Source organism: Anguilla rostrata, chromosome 12 (genome assembly GCF_018555375.3).
Source record: "Anguilla rostrata isolate EN2019 chromosome 12, ASM1855537v3, whole genome shotgun sequence".
Classification (NCBI taxonomy): Eukaryota; Metazoa; Chordata; class Actinopteri; order Anguilliformes; family Anguillidae; genus Anguilla; species Anguilla rostrata.
Window position 1 is genome coordinate 31,133,022 of NC_057944.1, and position 25,128 is coordinate 31,158,149.

Below are 25,128 nucleotides of genomic sequence, written 5' to 3' on the forward strand. Positions count from 1 at the left end.
TTTGTTTAGCATTTTTCAAAAACGAGGCTACAAAGAGCTATTTATTTAGCTATAATAAGATTAAAGAGATTGTTAAAAATTTAAACGAATGTCTGATTTGATTACCTGGTTCTCATGAAAGTGAAGCATATTTGAATAAAACCTGTGTTTTAGATTCAGTGATGCTGTTGGATTCTTCCGGTTTCTATGGGGAAATCGAGACCTGCGGTGCACTATTGGTTTCTGCAACTGCTGACAATTCCTGCCTCTCCAGTTCCTACATACGCTCTATGGTTGGAATGTCCTTAAAGATGCCGCACTTTGGTCGATTCCCGAGTCAGTGAAGGACCTCAGAGGCAACAAACAAATAAAATAAGTGATTGGAATGCACCCACGTTGACGCATGAATCCAGACCTAAATTTAATGTATTTTTGATCCTTCCATACTTGGAAATGAGGCAAGGAAAGGAAGCAAGGAGGTAAAATAAGCAGTTGAAACACCTCCACCTCCAATGTTCTGCTAGTTTTTGGGAATAACATTCCTCTCATCCTATTGGCTGGTGACTCCAGCTGTGAGGGAGAATGCACTCTGTACAGAGTGTGTCAAAAGTCACATGGTTCAACTCTAAACTCTAAAGTGCTCCTAAGTTCAGACACACCCACTTTCCTTATCTATCTAGTTATAAAAGCTGAGAGACTATGGGTAGAAACACAGTGTCATCTCTACATACACAGTTCTGGAAATCGTAGGTAAAGATTAACATTAGTTTTAGCTGGTTGGGAGGTACTGGCAGGTAGGTACAAAGCTAGCGGGTGCTTACCAAAGAGCACAAGATTGTTTGTCACTAAGAATACAAAACTGGTTGTCCTAAAGCTAGGGACTACTGATTTAATATAACCATATTTAGAAAGCTGCTAGCAACAACTTTGCTGACAGAAAACAAGGCTCGTGTTGGCTTTGCATGCTGGGAAATGGAGTTCCTGAGCACTCTGGTTCTGGTGGGATTGATGGTGGTTCTGCTGGCGTACCTCAGCTGGAAGGGCAGAAAGGGCATCCGTCTTCCCCCAGGCCCCACTCCTCTGCCCCTGTTGGGAAACTTGCTCCAACTAGACAAGAAAGCGCCATTCAAGACCTTCATGAAGGTGAGACGGAAGGGGGGCGGGGGTCCACATAGGGAAAAGTTCAACAGTTACCTTCTGTCCACAAACAGGGATGTTTGTGATGTTTGTGTTTCAGCTGCTGGGTCTGTAAGGTGCAGTACAGAACTGGGGCAAGTAAATATTTGAAATGTTTTAGATCTTTAGCCTATCTAACCTGTCAAATTCCTGCTGACAACTGCAGGCAACTTTAAAGATTAAGAATCATCTCCTTTCACAGCTATATGGCCCCCATTTGTTCAGTCCTGGGATGTTTTGTTTCAAAGAATTAGTAAACTCAAAGATCTGGAGTGCTTATGGTACATTTACAGGTTTTTTGAGGAGTATTTTGGTTAGTAATAATTATTTGCCTCAGGGTTAGTCTGCAGTGTCGCGGTGCATTAACGGTGCATTAGCGACGGCATTAACCAGTTCCTCCCCTCAGCTGAGTGAGACCTACGGGCCGGTTCTGACCGTGTACCTTGGACCTCAGCGGACTGTGGTTCTGGTTGGGTTTAATACTGTGAAAGAGGCTCTTCTGGACCAAGCTGATGACTTCACTGGACGAGCTCCTTTGCCATTCCTGAACAGAGTCGTAAAAGGATACGGTGAGGCAACGCACGCACGCACACACGCACACACGTACAGATGCACATGCGTGTGCACATACACACACACCCACGCACCTAGACGCACACGCACACACATACAAACACACCCACTTTGGCAGTTTATTTGATAATGACGCAAAGGCTTTCAAATATAATAATATTTTTGATCTCTGCATTTTCCAGTTTTCACTCTAGAAATCACAAAGATTTCCTCTTTTTATCTACACAAGAATACTTGTAATATTATCAGTATGGGTATCAAGAAGCTAATCTTGGTATGACTTGGTAGAACCCCATCCCTAGTGCCAGCACACACACACACACACACACACACGTGCACGTATTCAGATTGGCATGTAAATGCATAAATGCTCACACCTAAGCAATTGCATGCCGATACACACCACATGCATGTGCGTGCACGCACACACCCACAGACACACACATGCGCGTGCGTATTCACTACATGGGTCTGTAGTTACTCATTATATGCCTGCTCTCTCTCTCTCCCTCTATCTCTCTCTCCATCCCTCGCTCTCTCTCTCTCTCTCTCTGCCAGGTTTGGCGATCAGTAATGGCGAGCGGTGGCGGCAGCTCCGGCGCTTCACGCTGAGCACTCTCAGAGACTTCGGAATGGGCCGCAAGAGGATGGAGGAGTGGATCCAGGAGGAGAGCAGACACCTGGTCGACAGCCTGAGTAGCACAAAGTGTGGCGAGTGAGGTGGAGGTGTGAGTGTGATGTGAGTGTGAGTGTGACGTGTGAGTTGTGTGTGTGATGTGGTGTGGTGGCCCGTGCTGTTGTGTGTGGGTCTGTGTGTGTGTGTGGGTGTGTGTGTGTGTGTGTGTGTTTGCGCGTGCGTGTGTGTGTGTTCATGTGTCTGTGCATCAGTGTGTGTTCGTGTCTTTGTGTGTGCATTCACGCCTGTTCGTGTGTGTGGCTTTGTTTGTGTGCGTGTGTTTTTCTTTTGTGTGTGTGTGTGTGTGTGCGCATGTGTATCCATGTGGTTTTTTCTTTTGTGTGTGTGTCCGTGTGTGTATGTGTGTGTGCGTGTGTTTTTTCTTTGTGTGTGTGTATGTGTGTGTGTGTGCGTGTTTTTTTTTGTGTGTGTGTGTGTACGTGTGTGTGTGTGCATGCATGTGTGTCTGTGGGTTTCTTTGTGTGTTTGTGTGTATGTGCGCGCACGCGTGTGTGTTTGTGGGTTTTTTTGTGTGTGCACGTGTATGTGTGCTCTGTCTGACCCCTGCTCCCTCCCACAGCCACGCCCTGTGACCCCACCTTCTTCCTCAGTCGGGCAGTGTCCAATGTGATCTGTGCTCTGGTGTTCGGCCATCGGTTTGACTACCAGGACGACAGCTTCCTGCACCTCCTCAAGACCTTCTCTGTGGCCGTGCGATTTGGCAGCAGCCCCTGGGGGCAGGTATGGGGGGGTCGGGTGGTATCAGGTGGGGAGAGTGGACATCAAGTTCATTCGACTATAATTCAGCAAATTTGTTTTAAAAAATGCTTGTCGAACATTAAGACCTTTTTAAAAAAAACTTAAATACAAAGCTAAAATATCTATGAATATCCGAATTTCTATTAGAATATTTTTTTTGAAAAAATCAAAATAGAAATGACCGCCCAAATCCTGGCAGGCATTCAGTAGTTAACAAATCAGGTGTTCTGGGAAACAGGAAGTGAGGTGTACAGGTGATTGGCAGGTGATGCTGTGTTGTTTTCCCCCAGCTGTACAACGTGTTTCCGCGGCTGATGGAGTTCCTGCCGGGGAAACAGCACAGCATCTTCGCTGGGCTTGACAACTTGAGGGTGTTCGTCAAGGAGAGGATCCAAAAACACAAGGACACTCTGTGCCATGAATGCCCCCGGGACTTTATCGACTGCTATCTCATCAGGCAGAACAAGGTATCCCCTAATTCCCCCACCCCCCAAAAAAACAAACACAGTTTCAGTGTTTTTATTACATTTCCAGTTAATTCCCTGGAGCTGAGCACACTGGAGAGGAACTGACCCTAAACTGACGCTCACAGTGCCGTTGCACGCTGGCTGAACTCTCTTTCCTTGTCTGCCTTTTCAGGAAAAGGATAGCCCCACGAGTGAGTTTAACTACGACAACATGGTAGGCACCGTTCTCAACCTGTTCCTGGCGGGGACGGAGACCACCAGCACCACCCTGCGTTACAGCATTATGATGCTCATAAAGTATCCACAGATACAAGGTACAGGGCTCCACCCACTTGTTAGTAGTTCCCCGCCTACCTCATTATGGCCCTACCCACCAGTCTTTAGGGCCCCGCCTACCTGTCATTTTACATGCAACCATCAGCCTTTCATTGTAAGCAAAAATATACTTTTCCATATATATTTCTATAGATCTCATATTATTGATTTGCTGTTTTTTGGGACAATGGAAAGCAATGTATAGAAATATATAGCAAAATATATCAGTTATTTACACACTGCTGTTAATTGAATAGAAACAACAAGATGCATTAAGCAAAACTGACAATATATCAGCATGTATTGAAAATATATTCCATGCCTCTATATATTCAAATGCATTTTTCATTACTTTACTTTGCTTTCTTTTTTTCAATATGCGCCAAATATTTTGGCTGCATTAGGGTAGGTTCTGCTCATTTTCCATTTGCATGTAATACCTCCAACTTTCTCTTGGGCTAAAAATATGAACTGACCATAAAACATCCATAAAACAAAATTAGAGGCCAACTGCCAAAAAAAAATGCAATCTATACACAAGCTTGTTCTGTTAAGTGTCTGAGAAGTGATGCTAATTGGGAAAGGGTGTCAGGGAAGAGATGCAAAAACACGTAAGCAGAACAGGTAGTTGCATAAAAAACGTCTTGTTTTAGCTTGAATAATTCTTATCTTAAAATATATATATGCTGTTTCATTCATATTCAGTGATAAATATAGTGCAATATATTAAATATTTAACAAGGATGATCCTTGAATAACTGATGACATTTGTGAGAAAGGTTCCTTCATGTTGTCTCAGAACGTATCCAGCTGGAGATCGACACTGTGATTGGACGAGAGAGGCTCCCCCTGATGGAGGACAGGAAGTCCCTCCCCTTCACTGATGCAGTGATCCATGAGGTGCAGCGCGTCCTGGACATCGTGCCTCTCAACATTCCTCATTATGCCACCCATGACATCTCATTCAAGGGCTACACCATTCCAAAGGTACGCGGGTGTTACAACATTCAGAGATTGTACCATTCCAAAAATACACTGAATGTTACAACATTCAGGGGCTACACAATTTCAACAGTATGGGGGGGGGTGTTACAATATTCAGCAGTTGCACCATTCCAAATGTGTGTGTGTGGGGGGGGGTTACAACATTCCGGGGCTATACCACGCCATTCCGAAGATACAGGGTGTTTCAACATAACACTGAAAAAACGGTTGCATGGGTTGTAAAAATTGTAAAATTGTAAAAAAGTTGTATTAATTATAAAAATAACATTGTGGCTTGACCCCTACCTTGAATGCTTTTTATTATTAGCCTGAGAGTTATATATTTCTTTCTCCACTGCTAGAGAGTTTCAGCACTGTCTTTGCAGTATCTGTCTTGTGTTGGCTGTTTACCCCTGAACCATGACCCCTGACCTCCTCCAGGATACAGTGATCATTCCCATGTTGCACTCTGTGCTGAGGGATGAGCAGCAGTGGGAGACCCCTTGGTCTTTTAACCCGGGTCACTTCCTGGACCAGAATGACAACTTCAGGAAGAGCCCAGCGTTTATGCCCTTCTCTGCAGGTAATGGTGTGTGTGTGTACTGTAAGCTTACTCTAACTCTGGGTGGGTGTACTGTAAGTTTTCTCTAACTCTGGTTGTGTGTACTATAAGTCCGCTCTAACTCTGGGTGGGTGTACTGTAAGTTTACTGTAAGTCGGACTGTGTGTACTCTTAAGTTTACTCTACCTCTGGGTGTGTGTACTATAAGCTTACTTTAAATATGGGTGTGTGTACCGTAAATCTGCTTTAACTCTTGGCGTGTACTATAAGTTTACTCAAACCCTGTGTGTGTACTATAAGCTTACTCAAACTGTGTGTATGTGTACTATAAGCTTACTCTATCTTTGGGTATGTGTACTATAATTGCTCTTACTCTCGGTGTGTGTACTATAACTCTGCTGTAACTCTTGGTGTGTGTACTATAACACTGCTGTAACTCTGGGTGTGTGTACTATAACACTGCTGTAACTGGGTGTGTGTACTATAACACTGCTGTAACTCTGGGTGTGTGTACTATAAATGGTAAATGGACTGCATTTATATAGCGCTTTTATCCAAAGCGCTTTACAATTGATGCCTCTCATTCGCCAGAGCTGTTAGGGGTTAGGTGTCTTGCTCAAGGACACTTCGACATGAGGGCGGGGTTTGAACCGGCAACCCTCCGACTGCCAGACAATCGGTCTTACCTCCTGAGCTATGTCGCCCTGTGCTGTAACTCTAGGTGCGTGTACTATACTGTAGCTATGCTGTAACTCTAGGTGTGTGGACCTTGTGTGCTTTTGTCAGGGAGGTGGTAATTTATATGCTTTCCTTCTGCTGAAAGGGTGCCTGTTACTCTCTTTGCTGTCAGTGACTGAGCAGATCCCAGTATCTCTGGGAACGTGGCCTGACAGATGTTTAGTTACCTTTCCTGTCCTGTTGTGAGGGACCCTGCTTGATTGGCCAGGCTTATGGTTATTTGAAGCATCATCATTAGCAGTAATACAAGCTTGAAAGCACAATGAACTGAACAAGCAATGGGTTAGTCCATGCTGTCCTAGTTTTTGTACTCTTGCCATACATTGCCGAACCAATGAAAGCTAGCCGTGCAAGCACCAGATTTAAACAAAACAATTTGTTTTAAAGGGACAGTGCTCCAAGGTCAAAGCCATACCATTAAAACTTCAGACTTATTATTAGTTTTAAAATTCAGTAATTCAATTAAAATTAATCTGTGTTTGTTTAGTTAAAAGATTGAAGCATCCCTGCTGTTTCTGACACCTTTAGGATTAAATTGATCATGTCATACTGGAGGCAATGAAACCAATACATGACTGTTAGATCCATTTGCATAATGAAACATAAGTTCCATTTCTTTAGTAGAGATGTATGTTTGCTTGAAGTGCCAATAATTGCTGTGCAGTATGGTGCAGTGCATGCTGTTGTAGATATGTAGATCTTCAGGTTAAGTAACTCCCAATATAACCCTGAATAATGAGTCAAGAGCCTCAAGTCATTTTAAAAAGGAAGCACAGAATTAATTATTCTGGGCTGTATTGTGTATGTTTTTGTGCCTCCAGTACAGCCACCGTGACAGACAGGCCATAGAATGGCAAGTCCCGGTGACATTTTGACGACTCCTCTCTGAGGTCCGAGGCTAAAATTAACCTTCCTACGTAGCTCTTGATTTAATGAGGAGTCGATGTGCGCTCAGGTTTCAGGGGAATCATTAATCTTACAGGGAGTCCGGATTAACTAACTCTGTACTTTGTGCTGCTCGGTCCCGCGTCACCATGTTGGCTCTGTCTCGACCGATTCTGTGTCAGTGCCAGCCAGGGCTGCCATCATTCTTGTTTCGATTCGGTCAATTCAGGGTGGATTAAATGAAAATTCATGAATTTTGGGGGAAAATAATTTATATTACACTGATTTTTTTCAAATGTAATTGACCCCAATTCTGTGTCAACGGTGTGGCTACATTTGATCTGGTGACTTTCTTTTCGAAGGCTACAGCAAAGAAGTGTAGTGGCTTTTACTTCCAGAAATGTGTGAATACTCTGTACTGGTGGAAATGACTACTCTGTGGTCTTCTTTTATAAAAGTAAAAAATGGTGGTGTGCATGAACACATGGTCATGTAATTACAATTTTATCATTTGGCAGATGCTATTGGCCAAAGCATTTTACAAGGCAAACAAACACCAATAGAGCTAGAGATGGCTACAGTGAGATAATACGGTGATATAATACATAATCATGTTTGTTTGACTCTGTCATTCACTGAGAAATCAATTGATCTTTAGCAACATCCAATGAAAAAAAGGCAGGAGTGGTATACTCGTAGCTCATAGCTTCTGCTGCAGAATTCCACTGGGGTGCATGCTAATGTGTTACAGAGGGTTGGGATCTGTCAGAGACGGTCTATAACATGATTGTAACCTCCAGTGGCCTAAAGTGGAGTCATGTGTTTTGCATGTGTTACCTGTACAGGTAAGCGGAGCTGTGTGCTGTGTGTTACCTGTACAGGTAAGCAGAGCTGTGTGTCGTGTGTTACTTGTACAGGTAAGAGGAGCTGTGTGTCATGTGTTACTTGTACAGGTAAGCGGAGCTGTGTGCTGTGTGTTACCTGTACAGGTAAGCAGAGCTGTGTGTCGTGTGTTACCTGTACAGGTAAGCAGAGCTGTGTGTCGTGTGTTACCTGTACAGGTAAGCAGAGCTGTGTGTCGTGTGTTACCTGTACAGGTAAGCAGAGCTGTGTGTCGTGTGTTACCTGTACAGGTAAGCAGAGCTGTGTGTCGTGTGTTATCTGTACAGGTAAGCGGAGCTGTGTGTCGTGTGTTACCTGTACAGGTGAGCGGAGCTGTGTCGTGCGTTACCTGTACAGGTAAGCGGAGCTGTGTGCTGTGTGTTACCTGTACAGGTAAGCGGAGCTGTGTGTCGTGTGTTACCTGTACAGGTGAGCGGAGCTGTGTGTCGTGTGTTACCTGTACAGGTAAGCGGAGCTGTGTGTCGTGCGTTACCTGTACAGGTAAGCGGAGCTGTGTGTCGTGCGTTACCTGTACAGGTAAGAGGAGCTGTGTGTCGTGCGTTACCTGTACAGGTGAGCGGAGCTATGTGTCGTGCGTTACCTGTACAGGTGAGTGGAGCTGTGTGTCGTGTGTTACCTGTACAGGTGAGTGGAGCTGTGTGTCGTGTGTTACCTGTACAGGTAAGAGGAGCTGTGTCGTGCGTTACCTGTACAGTTAAGAGGAGCTGTGTGTCGTGTGTTACCTGTACAGGTAAGAGGAGCTGTGTGTCGTGTGTTACCTGTACAGGTGAGTGGAGCTGTGTGTCGTGTGTTACCTGTACAGGTAAGCGGAGCTGTGTGGGCGAGTCCCTGGCTCGGATGGAGCTCTTCCTCTTCCTGGTGGCCCTGCTGCAGCGCTTCACCTTTACCTGCCCAGGTGGGGCCGACAGCCTGGACCCCACCCCCGAGGTCAGCAGTTTCGCCAGCCTTCCTCGGTCGTACGAGCTCATCGCTACCCCCCGCTGAGCGCGTGCAGTACTGCAACGCATTTCCATTCCAAAAACCCGGGAAGAGATTCTCTTACACCGCCCAGATCCAGCTGATCATGTGACTTTCAAGGACATATACTTAAAACAGTCTTTACGTCGGGGGTCCCCCAAGTCTGCTCCTAGAGGACCTCTGGGTGCTCTGCTTTTTAAAGGGGTATCACCTGGGAAACAGGGCAACACCAATAAAAACCATTACAGTTTTCAGTTTCACTGCTTTTGCTTTGAATGTGTGAATTTCCGTACACACCAGGTGTGTTGAGCTCTACTCCTGGAAGGAATACATCTGGCGTTTGTCCTGGCTTTTACTGTCATCCGTTTCTTCGGCTTAATATTCTAGACGGCCGTGTGCACCTGTGCTGTCTCCCGCTAATGATGTCATCAAACATGTCAGATAAATTATTCAATCAGCCCCATACTTTTATTTTAAGTGCAAACGCTGTCACGAAATCCGCAGAAGCAGAATCAGCCCTGGTTATGTCCCCTGGCCTACACCACAGCGACGGTTTTGTTGCTGTTCTGAATATGAAATGTATACTTTTGAGGCATTTAACAGAGAACTGAAATATGAACATGCATGAAATTATGATGCAACAAACAAATTAATCTCATTTATTAGTCCCCACATGTATAGCACATTGGTAAAACAAGCACTTCATCATAATTTCCCTTGCAGAACAGAACTATAGTTTTATGTACGGGGATCCAAAATATTGTCATTCTTGATTTGTCTTTATTTTTGTGAAAATGGAAGGCTGTCCTGATACAGTAATATATTCAGTGTCTATCGACACATTCCAGTGGTACAAACTAGTTCTGATGCAATTGTGAAACAAGAGACTGTTCCTGGAAAGGTACAACATATTGCAATTTTGTGAAACACACTGTGTTATATCACATTTTACTAAAACTGCACCAGCTGCTGTGGTTTTACTGGGATATGTCTTGATGTAATCATCATTATCAGCAAAATGGCAATATTCTGCCTTAATTGGAAAATATTTGGAGTGCCTCAGTATATCTGAATGTATTATTCATTATATTACAGTATATTTTTCAATATATTGCAATGTATTTCTGTTGTTCTTACTAACCATATATCTATGTACAGTGAGCTGTGTTCCAGTAATCATTCATGGATTACATGACGACAGTAACACAAAAAATATGTCCTGCACAGAAAGAAAAAAGCTAAACTGTTTTTCTGAATCAGGAATATGTTAATAGTCCAAAATGAAATTGGACAAGTTTGGGATTTGTAACCTGGCAGCGAACATCCGTACCAAAAAGAGGGCTAGAGGATATTCTCCTGTAAAAATAATTATTCTAATGTAATTTTTCTATTTTAATAAATAAATAACCATCATCTCATTTGATCTGTTAATATAATGAAGCAGTCGGTAATATTACACTGCGTCATGCTACCACCACTTTACATCTACCACTCATTACTCTCTATCATAGTGCATCTAATGCGTATCTGTACTTTGTCACGACTGATGAATCACTGGCATTTATATGCACATTTATATCTCTCTTTGTTTAGATGTTCGGCAGATGATGGTCATATTTGTGCTTGACCTGCTTCTTGACCTCAGGTGCAGGGGAGACGTTGTTGCCTGGCAACTGGGGCAGGTACTGTGGCTGTAAAACACAAACGCAGAAACACAAGCAGCACACGGTCACCCTTCGGGAGCATCCTCTCTTGCGTATGCTCATCAGTGTATAAAATGACAGGATGTTTAGCAAATGGTCATTTTGGGGAAGAGCTTAGGCTTGTAGCAGTCCTGGCCCTGATACACATTCAAAATACTTCAGTGTTTTTAAGGTCAAATTTAAAAGCACCTGCAAAAGAAAAAAACACCGGAGAATTTTCTGTTAAAAGTTACTAACCAAAACATTCAATCGTATGAAAGATTTATTTTCCTAAATTTTTTTTAAAATTCTACTAGTCTGGAATTTACTGGTGTCTGGGGGGTTTGATCGAGGGTGCTTCGGATAATTATTTGAGCCAGTCTGGGTGCGGGTTGGCACAGTGTTCCGATGGCAGGCCTGGTGTGGGCCTTTCTTAGCCTGGTTTCCCCTGAGCCCCAGCCACTGCTGCTGAGCTCGGTGCTGTACCCTGCTGTTGGCCCTGGTGGTCTGGCACCCCCGCCCCCACCACGCCACGCCCTCCTCACCCCGGCCTGCCTCCGTCTGGGACACTTGTCGTGGCGCCTCCCCGGTCGCTCCCCATCCCGCCCCCAGGGGCCTCCCCCCTCCTCCTGGAAGTACGGCAATGCCAGAAGCTCCTCACAGGACAGCCTCAGGGAGGGGTCCATCACCAAGCAGGACTGGGGGGCAGGGTCAGAGGTCAAATTTCAGAGGTCAGGTACGTGTACACGTAGCAACCTGTGCAGTGTGTTTCATCTCTACTGCTTCACCTGTGCAGTGTGATTCACCTCTACTGCTTCACCTGTGCAGTGTGATTCACCTCTACTGCTTCACCTGTGCAGTGTGATTCACCTCCACTGCTTCACCTGTGCAGTGTGATTCACCTCTACTGCTTCACCTGTGCAGTGTGATTCACCTCTACTGCTTCACCTGTGCAGTGTGATTCACCTCTACTGCTTCACCTGTGCAGTGTGATTCATCTCTACTCTTACCTGTGCAGTGTGAGTCACCTCTACTGCTCACCTTGCAGTGTTCACTCTACTGCTCACTGTGCGTGATCACCTTTGCTCCCTGTGCATGTGTCTCTTACTGCTTCACCTGGCGATTCACCTCCCCTGTCACTTGCAGTGTGTACCTAGTGCTTCACCTGTGCAGTGTGATTCATCTGTACTTCACCACTGCAATGTGTTTCACTTGTACTTTGCCTGTGCATTGTGCTTCACCTGTATTGCTTTACATGTACCTGTGCAGTATGCTTTACCTGTGCAATTTTCTTAATCCGTACTATACCTGTGCAGTGTGCTTCACCTATGCAATTTGTTTCACCTGTACTTCACCTCATATAAGCTTCTGTTTAAAGGGACAGGTAAAAGCGTGAGATGGCTCACAGAGCGCACTCACCTTCAGAAAGGTTAGGGCTTGGGGAGAGGCACTGTGGAATCTCTTCTCCAACGGCTCCTGAGAAACAAATCATTCCACAAATCATTCCACTGTTAAAACTCTTAACCAGAGTCAATAAATGAGGGAGTTTGAGTACTAACAATTTGTTAACAGACTATGCACTACAGACCTGGGTCAAATGAATATTTGGTTTTTTTGTGTGTGCTTTCAAATTTTCTTTGAGTGCAAGAACAGTGTTGCAGTAGTTCTGAGAAAGATGCTATTACAAGTTACAGTATATGCTATATGGCAACTGTAATATGGTCAGTGTTGTGGTATATGCTAATTGGCAGTTGTTATATAGTCGGTGTTGTGGTATATACTCTATGGCAGTTGTAATATAGTCAGTATTGTGGTATATGCTCGATGGCAGTAGTAATATGGTCAGTGTTGTGGTATATGCTATATGGCAGTTGTAATATGGTCAGTGTTGTGGTATATGCTATATGGCAGTTGTAATATGGTCAGTGTTGTGGTATATGCTATATGGCAGTTGTTATATGGTCAGTGTTGTGGTATATGCTCTGTGGCAGTTGTAATATGGTCAGTGTTGTGGTATAAGCTACAGGGCAGTTGTAGTATGGTCAGTGTTGTGGTATATACTCTGTGGCAGTTGTAATATGGTCAGTGTTGTGGTATATGCTCTGTGGCAGTAGTAATATAGTCAGTGTTGTGGTATATACTCTGTGGCAGTTGTAGTATGGTCAGTGTTGTGGTATATGCTCTGTGGCAGTAGTAATATAGTCAGTGTTGTGGTATATACTCTGTGGCAGTTGTAGTATGGTCAGTGTTGTGGTATATGCTACATGGCAGTTGTAGTGCAGTCAGTGTGTTACCCTGGTCTCTGGATCCGGGATGCTGACTCCGTTGAAGAAAACATTGGAGCGAAACACCTGCTGATGACGAGGGATCAGGTCCCCTTGAAAGGGCAGAAAGGTCATAGGTCAGCGCCTGTCTTTCGGTGAAATCCATGCATTTTTAAATGTCTTCAGCACAATACTTTCAGCCAAGCAGCACAATATGTAGTCGAGTACTTGCAGCATTCAAACTGGAAATTCTGCAGACCATACCCAACATATCTAACCGCTCAGTGACATTCAACAGTGAATATTAACCAGCCTCCGACTTTTGGACTTTGTTTGTGTCTACTGGAGTGTGTGCTTGTGTGTACTTGTGTGTGTGCTTGTGTGTCTTGCTCACATTTTGTATCTTGCTCAAAGTTTTTTTTTTCATACCTATACACCTGTCTTTTTGGCCGGTTTAAACAAGACATTTTAAGATGTGAATGTTCATCAGCAATTCTGTGTTAGCGTTCGACCACTTCAGCCTGATATTGCTCTACTCCTACTCACACATTAACCACCCTCTCCCAAATCCTGGGTCAAATACGCATGAGAACACTCCTGCACTTTCCTGAAAATTTCTGCATAACACGACACAAACCAGAACATACGATCGTATGAAGATCTGTGTCCTAAATTCTGTTAATTAAAAGTCCACGTTTCTTTTAGAACTGTTGCTAATCTGCAGTCATTTAATTGGTGGTGTTAAAGTGTTAAAAATATTTCAGACGTTGTAATTGGTCCAGGCCCCGCCGGTACCTAGCGTCCTGCGTATGAGGTACAGCTGGTCCACGTCGGACCGGCCGGGCCAGAGGGCGTTCCCGTGCAGCAGCTCGGCGAAGACGCAGCCCAGGGCCCACACGTCCACCGGGGGCCCGTACTGCGTGTCCCCCACCAGCAGCTCCGGGGCCCGGTACCACCGCGTCGCCACGTAGTCCGTGTAGTCATCCCCCGGGCCCGCTGGCACGAGAGACAGAGTGCCACTCAGTAACTCACGTGTTACTCTCGCGTTACTCACGTGTTACTCACGTGTTACTCACACGTTACTCACACATTATTCAGACATTACTCACACATTATTCATACATTACGCATTACTCACACAACTCATTCATTGCTCACATTACTCGAATGTCACCCACACACGTTACCCACAAACTACTCATAAGTTACACAGAGCACAGATACTGACAGCATTGACACTCAGCTGATAAATTACATTACATTACAGGCATTTAACAGAAGCTCTTATCCAGAGGGACTTATATTGTATCCAGTTATACAGCTGAATATATATACTGGAGCAATGCAGGTTAAGTACCTTGCTTAAGGGTACATCCTGCGACCTTTAGGTTACAAGACCAACTCCTTAGCCCTTACTACACTGCCGCCCTTAAACAGAGATTAGACGAGATAGAGCCACTGACTGGCCTGTTTCCGAACAGACAGGTCAGTGTACCTGGCCACTTACAGACCATCAGACTGACAGCTGTGTCTGTGTACAAAGCACTGCACTGAATATAGTGTGAGGTACTGACACACAGGAGAGAGATCTGGTGAATTACACCAGACCTGACTCAAATAACTATTTAAAATACTTTAAACAGACCAGACCTGGCTCAAATAACTGACTGTGTTAAGCAGGGAAAGACTGTGGTGAGCAGGGTAAAACTGTGGTGAACAGGGTAAAACTGTGGTGAGCAGGGTAAGACTGTGGTGAGCAGGGTAAAACTGTGGTAAGCAGGGTAAGACTGTGGTAAGCAGGGTAAAACTGTGGTAAGCAGGGTAAGACCGTGGAAAGCAGGGTAAGACTGTGGTTGGCAGGGTAAGGCCGTGGTAAACAGGGTAAGACCGTGCTAAGCAGGTTAAAACTCTAGTAAGCAGGGTAAAACTGTGGTAAACAGGGTAAGACTGTGGTAAGTAGGGTAAAACTGTGTTAAGCAGGGTAAGACTGTTAAGCAGGGTAAGACTGTTAAGCAGGGTAAGACTGTGTTAAGCAGGGTAAGACTGTGGTAAGCAGGTTAAGACTGTGGTAAGCAGCGTAAGACTGTGGTTGGCAGAATAAGATTGGGGTAAGCAGCATAAGACTGTGGTTGGCAGGATAAGATTGGGGTAAGCAGGGTAAAACTGTGGTTGGCAGGATAAGATTGGGGTAAGCAGGGTAAGACTGTGGTAAGCAGGTTAAGACTGTGGTAAGCAGCGTAAGACTGTGGTTGGCAGGATAAGATTGGGGTAAGCAGGGTAAGACTGTGGTTGGCAGGATAAGATTGGGGTAAGCAGGGTAAGACTGTGGTTGGCAGGATAAGATTGGGGTAAGCAGGGTAAGACTGTGGTTGGCAGGATAAGATTGGGGTAAGCAGGGTAAGACTGTGGTTGGCAGGATAAGATTGGGGTAAGCAGGGTAAGACTGCAGTAAGCAGGGTAAGACTGTGGTTGGCAGGATAAGATTGGGGTAAGCAGGGTAAGACTGTGGTTAGCAGGATAAGATTGGGGTAAGCAGGGTAAGACTGTGGTAGGCAGGGTAAGATTGGGGTAAGCAGGGTAAGACTGTGGTAAGCAGGGTAAGACTGCAGTAAGCAGGCGTTCAAATTTCCCTCTTACTGAGGATGCGGGCGAAGCCGAAGTCACACAGCTTGATTATGCCGCTCTTGGTCAGCAGGATGTTCTCCGGCTTCACGTCCCGGTGGATGCACTAGGAGAGACAGACAAACACGGAGCTGGTCAATACATTTTCTTTTTTAGAAATCACTTTTTACTCTTCAGATGCTGGTAAAAAAATTTTAAATCGGTCCTGCATATCCCTGCGGATATGCAGGACCAATAACAATTTTGTCCCTGAATACTGATGTAGAGATAGATCTTTGTTTTTGAATATTCTGCAGGAATGTACTGCTGTCAGAAGGGTATAAGTTTTTTTCTAATCATTATTTTCCCAAAATCTGCACACAACTCTGTTACACTGATTTGATTTTTATCAGTTACAAGGCAGTATGACACACACACATACACACTTAGTCAAATTAAGAAAGACAAATTGGTTCACAGAGAGGAGATAAAGATAGAAATCAATGGATAGAGGCAGACAGGATGGTGCTGACATTGATATGGTCCCAGAGAGAGAGGGTGTCAGGGAGGTGAATTGGGACGTCCCACACTAATGCAAGGAGCAGAAGCAGCAGTTTCCTTTAGAATGTTTCATTTTAAGGTTCCCATTCAAACGCTGCATTCTAATGTTCTATTAGAATGTCACAGTGGAGTCACATTGGAGCTCTGAAAACAATCACTTTTTCCGAGTTACCTTCTGTCTGGAACAGTTGCATCACCTGATTTTGGCAAATGCTACCCGTTTCTGTCAGCAATGTCATAAATTAATCATTAATCACACTGAAGAAAGAGGGGTTTTTGTAATGCAGCCAAGGTGCAGGCTAAATGTGCAAATTGCAGCTGACTTCGTTTACCTTACGATTGCCAGCTGTGTAACAGGTACTTCCTACCACCCCAAACTCTCAACTTAGAAAGAATACAAAATGTGTGGCATTTATTAGATTCCATAAGGCAGATCTTAGAAAATTGTATATGATATTCTTAAGGTGAATAATCTTACTGTAATGGAAACATAGCTACTGATAAACAGCCATTATTACATATCAGGCACAGGCATTTTCATAAATATATATTGAGAACAGCAATTATCTTCAGACTGGTTAAAGACTGGTTCTTCAGACACACACCAGACCAGGGTCAAAAACATTTCTGCAGTACAGTAACTGCAGATATCAATCCAGCAGATCACTGAGAGCTGTCAATGCCTCAAATTTCCAACAAAATACACAATTACTTTAAAATTATAAGAATTTTTGTTATGAACACTGGTGGCAATGGAACTGGCATGTAATTTGGAGGAAATTAATTTTTCTGTTGGCGAAGGGTTCCAGATTTGAAAAGGTAGGTTTAAGTACTTGAGATGACGTGTTTGACCCGGGTGTGACACGCACAGGGGTGGGGGGGAGGGGGTGAGGTGGGCGGGGACTCAGACTGACGCTGTGCATGTGGCAGAAGTTGACGGCCTGCAGGGTCTGCCACACTATGCTCTTCAGCAGAGCCTCTGGAACCCTGGGAAAAAGGGCAAGAAAAACAGAAACAGAGGTTCAATACGCTGCCCGCATAATGGTTATGCATTTTGGATTTTGTGTTTTTTTCTTTTCTTTTTTTTTTTTAAAGGAGTGCTGCTTTAAAACTGTCCCCTCGTCGCCACAGTAACCCAAGGCCTGTCTCCCCCGGCAACCAGCGCCTTTGTTGGGAAGGCCGGCTAAGGTTACTGCAGCAGAGCGCTAAGGGAAAAGGGAGACGTGGTCAGCCAGCAGACGCCCATTGTGGCTCAGCTCACAGTACGGCTTCACACAACAAAATCCAAACTCCCCCTCTGACCCCCTGACCTGACTGTGTACAGACCAGTGCTGTGTGCAAGAGTGCACAGTGGTATAAAATGAATAGGATACTGTGTTTTTTTCTTTCTTTCTTTTTTTTCCCATTCTCGCCTCCCACTTGGTTGCCAACATTCTCGGCTTTATTGGTTCCTAGGCAACTGACCCCCCCCCCCCCCTTCTATATATTTCCCTTTGCCCCCCCCCTCCCCAGTCTGTCTGCTTTTCATTCAGACACATACTGTAAACACAAGTTCACAGGAACTGTGTTACACTGTAAAGACAGGCAGAACGGTCTCTGAACGTTTACCCCCCATCCTGTCCCCACCCAACTGTAGTCACAGAAAAAAGGCTGCCACAGGGGGGCTTTTTCACTGCTTTGAGCGGGGCTGAACTGCTGACAGCTTCCGTAGGGCCCACAGTGTTTCTCAGCTGCACGATGATGATGAGGGGTGAGGGAAAGATGAAGGTGAGATTGTGAACGGCAGTGGGGTAGTAGTAATAAAAATGAGTACATGTAGATGTCTAATACCACTATTACTATGCAACTACTATGACAACTGGTGTACTGTATTTGATTCTGTGCTTGATTAGTACATCCTGATATCTACTGAAACAAATGCAAATCTGTTCAAAATGGAAAGAAGGCCTGGATCCTAAACTTTGACGTGCAATTAAGTGCAATTTGTTAAGTTAAGCAACCACAGAAACTAACTCGACAAACTGATTTAATGAATAAAAATTGTAAAGCTTGCGTTTACTTGTTAGTCAAAGTCAATGACTAATGTCGATATGTCTTGTGACTTAAATGTGTTATCCTTGATAATCAATCAGAATGAGCAACGTAGCCCTCAAGCGTTGTTAATGTCAGTTCCTGTTGTTCTAAATGTCTCTCACTCTCTCAGAAACTATCTCTGGTTCTCTCTGTCTTGAAAATTATGCGTTTCTCTGTCTCACTGTCTGTTCCTCTGTCGCTCTGTCTCTCCTCATTCTCTCTCCCTCTATCACTCTATCTCTCGCTCTTTTGCCCTTTTTCCTCACATTCCCTCTTCAACTGCACTACCTGTAAAACACAAAGAGCTGCAGAATTGTAATGGTCCAAATGTCTGATAACACACTCTGTATATTTCAGTTGCTTGGTCTGGTGGAAGAATCCCATGTCATCCTCAGTTGAATGGACACACAGGGCAGACAGAGGGATTGAGGGACAGACGGACAGACGGACAGAGGTGCACTGACCCTCGCGGGTGGCGGTCCAGCTCGTTCAGGACGGTCTGCTCGCAGAACTCAAAGACCAGGTGCAGCCGCCGCTTCCTCCGGAACACCTCCAGCAGGTTGACCAGGTTGACGTGTTTCAGCTGCTGTAGGAGGGAGAGGGAGAGAAAGGGAGGGGGAGAGAGAGAGAGTGAGAGAGAGAGAGTCCATGCACTTCTCTTTCACTGTGCCTGTGAGCTCATAATGGAGACATTATCTCTGTCCTGACACCATTCTCAGTAGGGAGTCTTTGGTTTTAGGGTTATATTGGTTATATCTTTATTTTTGCACACTTTACAGTCGTGCTTGTAAAGCCTTCGATTGGTGGATCCCAAGGTTCATTGGATCACATTCCTTGATGATGATAACATGGACACCACTGCTACAGAATGTCTGGAGAGGAAAGTTAGCATTTGAGATTGGCTTCCTCCGACCTGACTGGGTTTTTGCCAAGTTTTTGCCAGAGTTACAGAATAAGTCAGGGGGTGGGTTGTCTTGATACAATCTGTCAGAAATAAATGACATATAATATATAATAAATATAATAAGTTTATTAGCAATGCATATCTCTTGTATTTAGACTTATTTCACATTAGTGTCAATCTTGTCAGACTCCATAAGGTGATGACATCACAGGCATTTAGCAGACACTCTTATAAAACTTTTTTTTTACATAGCATTTCCATTGCATTTATAGAGCTGGTTAAATACAGAAGCAATGCAGATTAACCTTGCTCAAGGGTACAGCAGCAGTGTCCTACCTAGGAATCGAACCTGTGACCTTTAGGTTATCTTACCCAGTATACTACTCTGGATCTCACACAATATGGTCAGGCTCATGTTAACAATGAGCAAGCTGGTCAGGCTCAGAGTAGATTATGAAACTATTTTTTATAGACAACATCTGTACAGTTTATTTCTCACTTTGTAAGCATGTGTGTGTAGGGGGGAGAGGGAGGGGATGTTGTCAATTTCATTTCAGTTCTAGCAGATGAAGAAATTGTAAATTAATCACAATGTTCAATTTTTTTTTTTTTTCGTTCTTAAACTGAACTTTATTAATTGCATTGATATGTAAATGACCCCCAAAACTGGTATGAGATATCTTTCTTTTTCTCTACCTTCAGCATGCGGATTTCTCTCATCGCTATCTTCTTAATGAGCGGATCGTCCTCGGACTCCACAAATTTCTTTATGGCGACAATCTGCCCGGTCTCCCTGTGGCGGCATTTGAAGACCACGCCGTAGGAGCCCTCTCCGATCTTCGAGAGTTTTTCGTATTTCTCCATCGGGAGTGAGCGAACTTCAGACGGCGAACAGCCGAAATAGCGTCCCCGAATACCACGCCAACAGGGCCTCGCCTGTTTCTTGAACAGGAGGTAAGAAGTGTTCTGTAACATCTTTGAAGTTCTAGAGTTGAAACACTGCATATCATACATATAATTAAGATTAGCAATACACCCGCAGTAAAGCATAAAAATCTAAAGGACCACCGTCCCTCAACATTCCAGATCTAAAACTGCAGTGTTTCCAACTGCAGTTGCGTTATTAGTACTGAAACCAAGTCGCGATTTTTTTTTCTTACCTGTCACCCACAGATTAACAAAATGTGCGATTCGACGTGACCTTAGATCCGTTGAAGTTGACCGTCTCACTGTTTTGTCGTAATTATATATCCATATGCAAGTGCAAGAGGTTTCTGTGCGTGTCTCTCTGCGCAAGTGAGTATCTCCATTCTCCCGAACATAATGTTTACGGTTCCCTCTGCTGATTTTGTTTCCATTCGACTTTATTTCGTTTTACAATACATGACATTTCACTTCGAGTCCTGTGATATTAGCCCTGTTTCTCGTTTTGCCTTGTAGTTTCTTTGTTGCTGAAGTGGTGCCGTCGTCTTGTTGCGTACTGTACCTGACTCCAGTTCCTTGGTTACCGGTCCCTATCATTCTCGCTCTGCATCAAACCGTATTCACGTGAATAATGTTTTATTAAGTGTATATCCATGTCACTAATGTCACCGCCAGTCTAAAGAAGAGCAGTGGATCTGTTGTTCATTGCAGTTTTATTAACTTTTGGAAAAACTTGGAGTTGTATTGTTCCCTCTCAAGTAAGCAAGCGCGGTGCAGTTTCACTCCCCTCGCCGCGTAAGCACGGTGGGTAGATACATCATTCTCAACCCAATCGTCGTCATGGACGCTTGGTGAAGTACAGATCTGTGCCGCACGTTTTGTGATTGTTGTTTTTCAATACTGTATTTTCAAACATCGCCATTTGCCCGGTTTCTTTTAGAGCGGCAGTCGGAAAACTATTTAACTTAATTTCTATATGATTATATTGTAGCCTAATTTTTTAATATAAAATTTTAGGGTGACAAATAAAAAAATTAAAAGTTTTGTCATGGTCTCCTTAATGTGGGAGAAAAACCGATGAATTAATATTTTATCATTTCTATAACTAATTGTACAGTGAACTATTACCATAGGCTGTGTTTGTACCAGAGATTGTAAAAAATACGGTTTGTACGCTAACTGATATATGCGCGTCTGTGCTAAGTTGCGTTCCTGTAAGGTGGTCCAGCTCTCCCTCTAGCGGGAAATGTGACGTCCTGCACACTGAAATGACCATTGACCACATCCTAGCCTGGGGTGCGCGAGCCTTTTCTCGGAGGGCGGAAATCCAGGGGAGTTCTCTTCCATTCCACCCCATATCTTCTGGATTGAGAAGTTTGGCGTTAAAATGGTGTAACTGCAGACTTGTAAAACAAGTCACATATGATGACTGTTTTAAAAAGAAAAGTAAGCTATTTATGATAGCACTTTATTAACTCTTTAAATAGTCATTGTTTATTTCTTTGTGCATCTTTGTCACAAAGACAGCTTGCGCAGACTAGCTTCTCTGGAGGAAAGGCTTAGGATACTTAATGTCATCAGCTTCAGCAAAAGAGGCAAAGGGGGATTTCATTCCAGTTTTTATATTATTAAAGAGAGTAGTGAATTTGATTATCAAAGATGAGGTAGGCTTCATTCTGGGGACATTGGTGAAACTAGTTGAAGGTCAGCTGTGCACTGATATTAATAAGTGCTCTCTATTTGCACAGAAAACTGCTAGTATTTATTTATTCATTTCATGTAGTTAAAAGAGGTGGATTCCCTTGGTCCCTGCACCCCATCACGATGTAACAGACAATGTAACAGACAAAAAAGAAATCTGCTCAGGATCTCTCAGAGACAATGTAGAGAGTGAATGGCTCTTGCTTGTCACCAACCCCAGCTCCCCAGCAGTGGAACAAACTCCCCATTCCTCTAGGGACTGCTCAGTTTCTGCCCGTCTTCCGCCGTGGTCTGAAGACACATCTCTTCACTCTACTTAGGGAGACTCTACTTAGACTAACTTTAGCGCTACACTCCTCTGCAGGGCTATCTTAATGAAGTAGCACTTTCACATAACACTTGCATTATGTATCTTGATCTTATAGCATTTTCAGGTTGCACATGTGTCTTCATCTTGATGTTGTAGGTCTTCTACGTATCTCCCGTAATCATGCATCTCTTTTAGTTTATGATTTGCCATAATTATACTGACTAAGCCTATGCTTTACTGTGTGAGCTAGACTTGATGTTCATGGCTATGGTTGGCTGCTCTTTTATCAAAATTGTACCTTATCGGACCTGTGTTCTGTAGTTGTTCCGATGACCTTCAGTATGCACTTATTGTACATCACTTTGGATGAAAGCATCTGCCTAATGTGATGTAATGTAGACAGCTCGGAGGAAACCTGCGATTCACCCATTAAAATATCTTTACATGATGCTCGATAGAAATGAACAATTCCTGTAGTTTAGTTGCAGTAGCCAACCCGGGTCCTGGAGAGCTGCAGTCTGCTGGTATTTTTTTTTTTTTTTGCCATTTTTATCCCATTTTTCTCCCCAATTTAGTCGTTATACCAATTCCCCGTGTGAATCACGGTCCTGGTCGATAGGCTATCCTCTGTTGGTCTGGGTGTAGGGTGTAGACCACCACACGCCTCCTCCGATACATGCGGAGTCGCCAGCCGTTCCTTTCACCTGACAGCGAGGAGTTTCACTGGGAGAGCGTAACGCACTGCACTGAGTAAAGCCCGGGACCCTCCCAAATCTGGAACATGGACGGAAGTGAAAAGAGCTGTTCCGGGTTTAACTCGGCTAGCTCAGTAATCCTGGTTCATGAAACAGGCCCCTGAGGTGGAGCCAAAAAATGTTCTTAACAGAGGAATTCTTTTCTGTTACCACCAGGGGGCATAATACAGCCATGAGAACTGAGAAACATGCTTTTGTGTGTTTCTGCTCATTTGGTAAACTCTGTTTCCTTACTGTCTGTGTATGTGTGTGTGTGTGTGTGTGTGTGTGTGTGTATGTGTGTATTTGCTATCGATCCGGTGAGGATTGGTGTGTCTGGCAGGTGGACACCACACCTGGCAAACAGGTAACCATGGTTGCCTGTAGCCAAGATGTTGCATTGTACTGTCTGTTTACAAGCCAGCCAACACAGGGCCCTGCCAGTATGTCCTGCACACAGTCTTATTTTACTAGTGGAAAGAGAGATGGCCAGTTTCATGTGTTCCTCTTTTAGATGTAGAATTTGTTTTTCCTTCTTTACTGTGAGTGTTTACTGTAGTTCAATGTCTTATTGCTTGTATGTCATCTGTTTGCTTTCATGTCAGTATACCCATGCCATGCCGTTAATGTAAGAAATGAAAGAGACAGAGAGAGAGAGAGCAGTAGCAGAAGTCTGATTTTTAAATGGCAGATGTGCGCTTTTGCTCTTACCCCCCATTTCCTGGGCGGAGAGCTTCTCGCTGCATTAGTGAACAGAAACTAAAAAAAGGGGGCGAGTGAGAGAAGTTCCGTTAGCAGAACCCTTAGCGCTCTCTCTCTCTCTCTCTTGCGCAAATCATTCTGTCACCCTCATGCTCTGACAGGCCGAGCGACAGGCAGGAAGAGCGGAGCCGACGAAGCTCAGATATTCGCTCCGGTGGAGGGACGACGACGGGGAGAGCGCGTTACGACCGGGCGGGAGTGAGAGAGAGGAGGAGAGCGGGGTGTGACTTCTTCAGAAAAGAAGCCACCAGTTTTAGCAGCTTAAAAGCAGGCGGGGAGAGCGAGAGAGAGAGAGAGAGAGAGAAAGAGAGGGGGGGTAGAGAGAGAGAGGCTGCAATCCGATCATCGGAACACCGCAGAAGCCAAGAACATCAGTAAGCACTGCTACTGAAACCGGCTGCTGTTCCAGACCAGTCACTTGCTCCTTCTCTCCTTCTCGGGACTGCCAGTACTGGGGTTCTTTCTTTTCCTCCGTCCAATCCACTTATTTGAAGAAGTGGACAGTTACTGGGGTAAGTGGCATTTTACACACACGCTGCTTGGACATGCTCTCTGTCAGTTCCCGTCAGGAGGCTGGTGCCGTGAACTATTGCTCAAATGTTTGTGTGTGTGTGTGTGTGTGTGTGTGTGTGTGTGCGTGTGTGAGAGAGTGAGAGAGAGAGACAGAGACAGAGACGGAGAGAGAGAGAGGCCAAAGGAACATGGCAAACTTGCTGTGTGTTTTGCGGTCCTGTTGCTGGGTCAAGAACAACAAGTGTTTTGACATGACAGAAGATGGAGGCCTGTGTGTCAAGGAAACTGTTTTCTCAACTTTCATTTTTCAACTCTTCATAATTCTAAACATGTACCATCGTCTTACATCAGGCTTTGTTTGTTTAGTACATCCTTGGCACATATGCATCCATAGAAGTGTTCTATTTATTAATTGACAGTTGCGCTCTTATTTTCCTGTTGAGGGGAGATCTGATGGAAGTTTGTGAGCCAGTGTGATCGCGCTGTGTGTGAGAGTCGCCACCAGGAGCTCCACCATGTGACCGCGCTCTGAGTTATACTGAGGAGGGAAATTATCTGAGGGGCACAGGAAACCAGGAGGTCATCTGATTAAAGGTCTCTCTCTCTCTCTCTCTCTCTCTCTCAATCTCTTCTTTCTCTCTCTCTCTCTCGATCTCTTCTCTCTCTCTCTCTCTCTCTCTCTTTCTCTCTCTCTCTCCCCCTCTCTCTCCCTCTCTCTCTCTCTCTCTCCCTCTCTCTCTCTCTCTCTCCTACAAACCAGATTTAGGAAGACGCAGAGCAGCGAGGAAGAGAAGACAGAAGCGCTCTAACTCTTCAGTGCTTTTAGCTGGAGTCCCTCGTTTAGCGCGGTGGGGAAACGAGGCAGGAAGCACAGGTGGAGCACTGGGCGCTTCCACTACAGGGCCAAACTGAAGCAAGAGCAAAGGGGAAGCCCTGACCAACACCGTTAGCAGGAAGTTGTGTTTGGTCCTTCTCTTTTTTCTTCTTATTTTACTTTATTGAACTCCTGCCCTTCCTCAGCACGCTTTCCTTTGAGGGCTGAAGTGGCTAGAGAGAGGGAGAGAGAAAAGTTTCTATGTGTACGCTTTGGCAATAAGTACAAGTGTATTTCATGCCAATAAAGCA

The 25,128-nt window shown here is 44.4% G+C and overlaps 2 protein-coding genes across 12 annotated transcripts; one reads left to right on the forward strand and one right to left on the reverse strand.

The window, feature by feature from the left end:
• The first annotated feature begins 659 nt into the window (after positions 1 to 659).
• On the forward strand, positions 660 to 10,392 carry LOC135235654 (cytochrome P450 2C20-like). 9 transcript variants are annotated; one of them, XM_064301355.1, is made up of 11 exons: positions 660 to 1,122; positions 1,562 to 1,724; positions 2,287 to 2,436; positions 2,985 to 3,145; positions 3,454 to 3,630; positions 3,803 to 3,944; positions 4,745 to 4,932; positions 5,371 to 5,512; positions 7,960 to 8,079; positions 8,114 to 8,689; positions 8,722 to 9,231. In XM_064301355.1, the coding sequence occupies exons 1-11, from the start codon at positions 952 to 954 to the stop codon at positions 9,084 to 9,086; spliced, it is 2,355 nt and encodes a 784-aa protein (XP_064157425.1). In that variant the 5' UTR covers positions 660 to 951; the 3' UTR covers positions 9,087 to 9,231. The 9 variants fall into 9 exon arrangements, with proteins under 9 accessions (XP_064157425.1, XP_064157427.1, XP_064157426.1 ...); XM_064301359.1 differs by having other exon boundaries at positions 664 to 1,122; positions 7,960 to 8,259; positions 8,472 to 8,689; positions 8,722 to 8,890; XM_064301361.1 differs by having other exon boundaries at positions 669 to 1,122; positions 8,114 to 8,259; positions 8,722 to 8,889.
• On the reverse strand, positions 9,620 to 20,869 carry LOC135235657 (cyclin-dependent kinase-like 1). Of its 3 annotated transcripts, none has more exons than XM_064301368.1 (10): positions 20,220 to 20,869; positions 19,756 to 20,001; positions 18,620 to 18,738; positions 16,997 to 17,069; positions 15,558 to 15,648; positions 13,716 to 13,916; positions 12,951 to 13,033; positions 12,076 to 12,132; positions 11,202 to 11,354; positions 9,620 to 10,665 (listed from the first exon to the last, which is right to left on the reverse strand). In XM_064301368.1, the coding sequence occupies exons 2-10, from the start codon at positions 19,921 to 19,923 to the stop codon at positions 10,564 to 10,566; spliced, it is 1,047 nt and encodes a 348-aa protein (XP_064157438.1). In that variant the 5' UTR covers positions 19,924 to 20,001; positions 20,220 to 20,869; the 3' UTR covers positions 9,620 to 10,563. The 3 variants fall into 3 exon arrangements, with proteins under 3 accessions (XP_064157438.1, XP_064157437.1, XP_064157436.1); XM_064301367.1 differs by having other exon boundaries at positions 18,620 to 18,741; positions 19,756 to 19,995; positions 20,220 to 20,865; XM_064301366.1 differs by having other exon boundaries at positions 18,620 to 18,741; positions 20,220 to 20,865.
• Positions 20,870 to 25,128: the final 4,259 nt, after the last annotated feature.

What these genes read in the sequence shown, in the direction of transcription:
- LOC135235657 (XM_064301367.1), bottom strand. Translation starts at nt 19,923, where the DNA reads ATGGAGAAATACGAAAAACTCTCGAAGATCGGAGAGGGCTCCTACGGC. An exon ending in ACTTCTGCCACATGCACAGC is followed by an intron (nt 15,649 to 16,996) that starts GTCAGTCTGAGT and finishes TGTCTCTCCTAG; the next exon opens with TGCATCCACCGGGACGTGAA. An exon ending in TCCCGGATCCAGAGACCAGG is followed by an intron (nt 12,133 to 12,950) that starts GTAACACACTGA and finishes TTTGTTTCTCAG; the next exon opens with GAGCCGTTGGAGAAGAGATT.
- LOC135235654 (XM_064301355.1), top strand. Translation starts at nt 952, where the DNA reads ATGGAGTTCCTGAGCACTCTGGTTCTGGTGGGATTGATGGTGGTTCTG. An exon ending in GTTTATGCCCTTCTCTGCAG is followed by an intron (nt 5,513 to 7,959) that starts GTAATGGTGTGT and finishes TTACCTGTACAG; the next exon opens with GTAAGCGGAGCTGTGTGCTG. An exon ending in TTGTACAGGTAAGCGGAGCT is followed by an intron (nt 8,080 to 8,113) that starts GTGTGCTGTGTG and finishes AGGTAAGCAGAG; the next exon opens with CTGTGTGTCGTGTGTTACCT.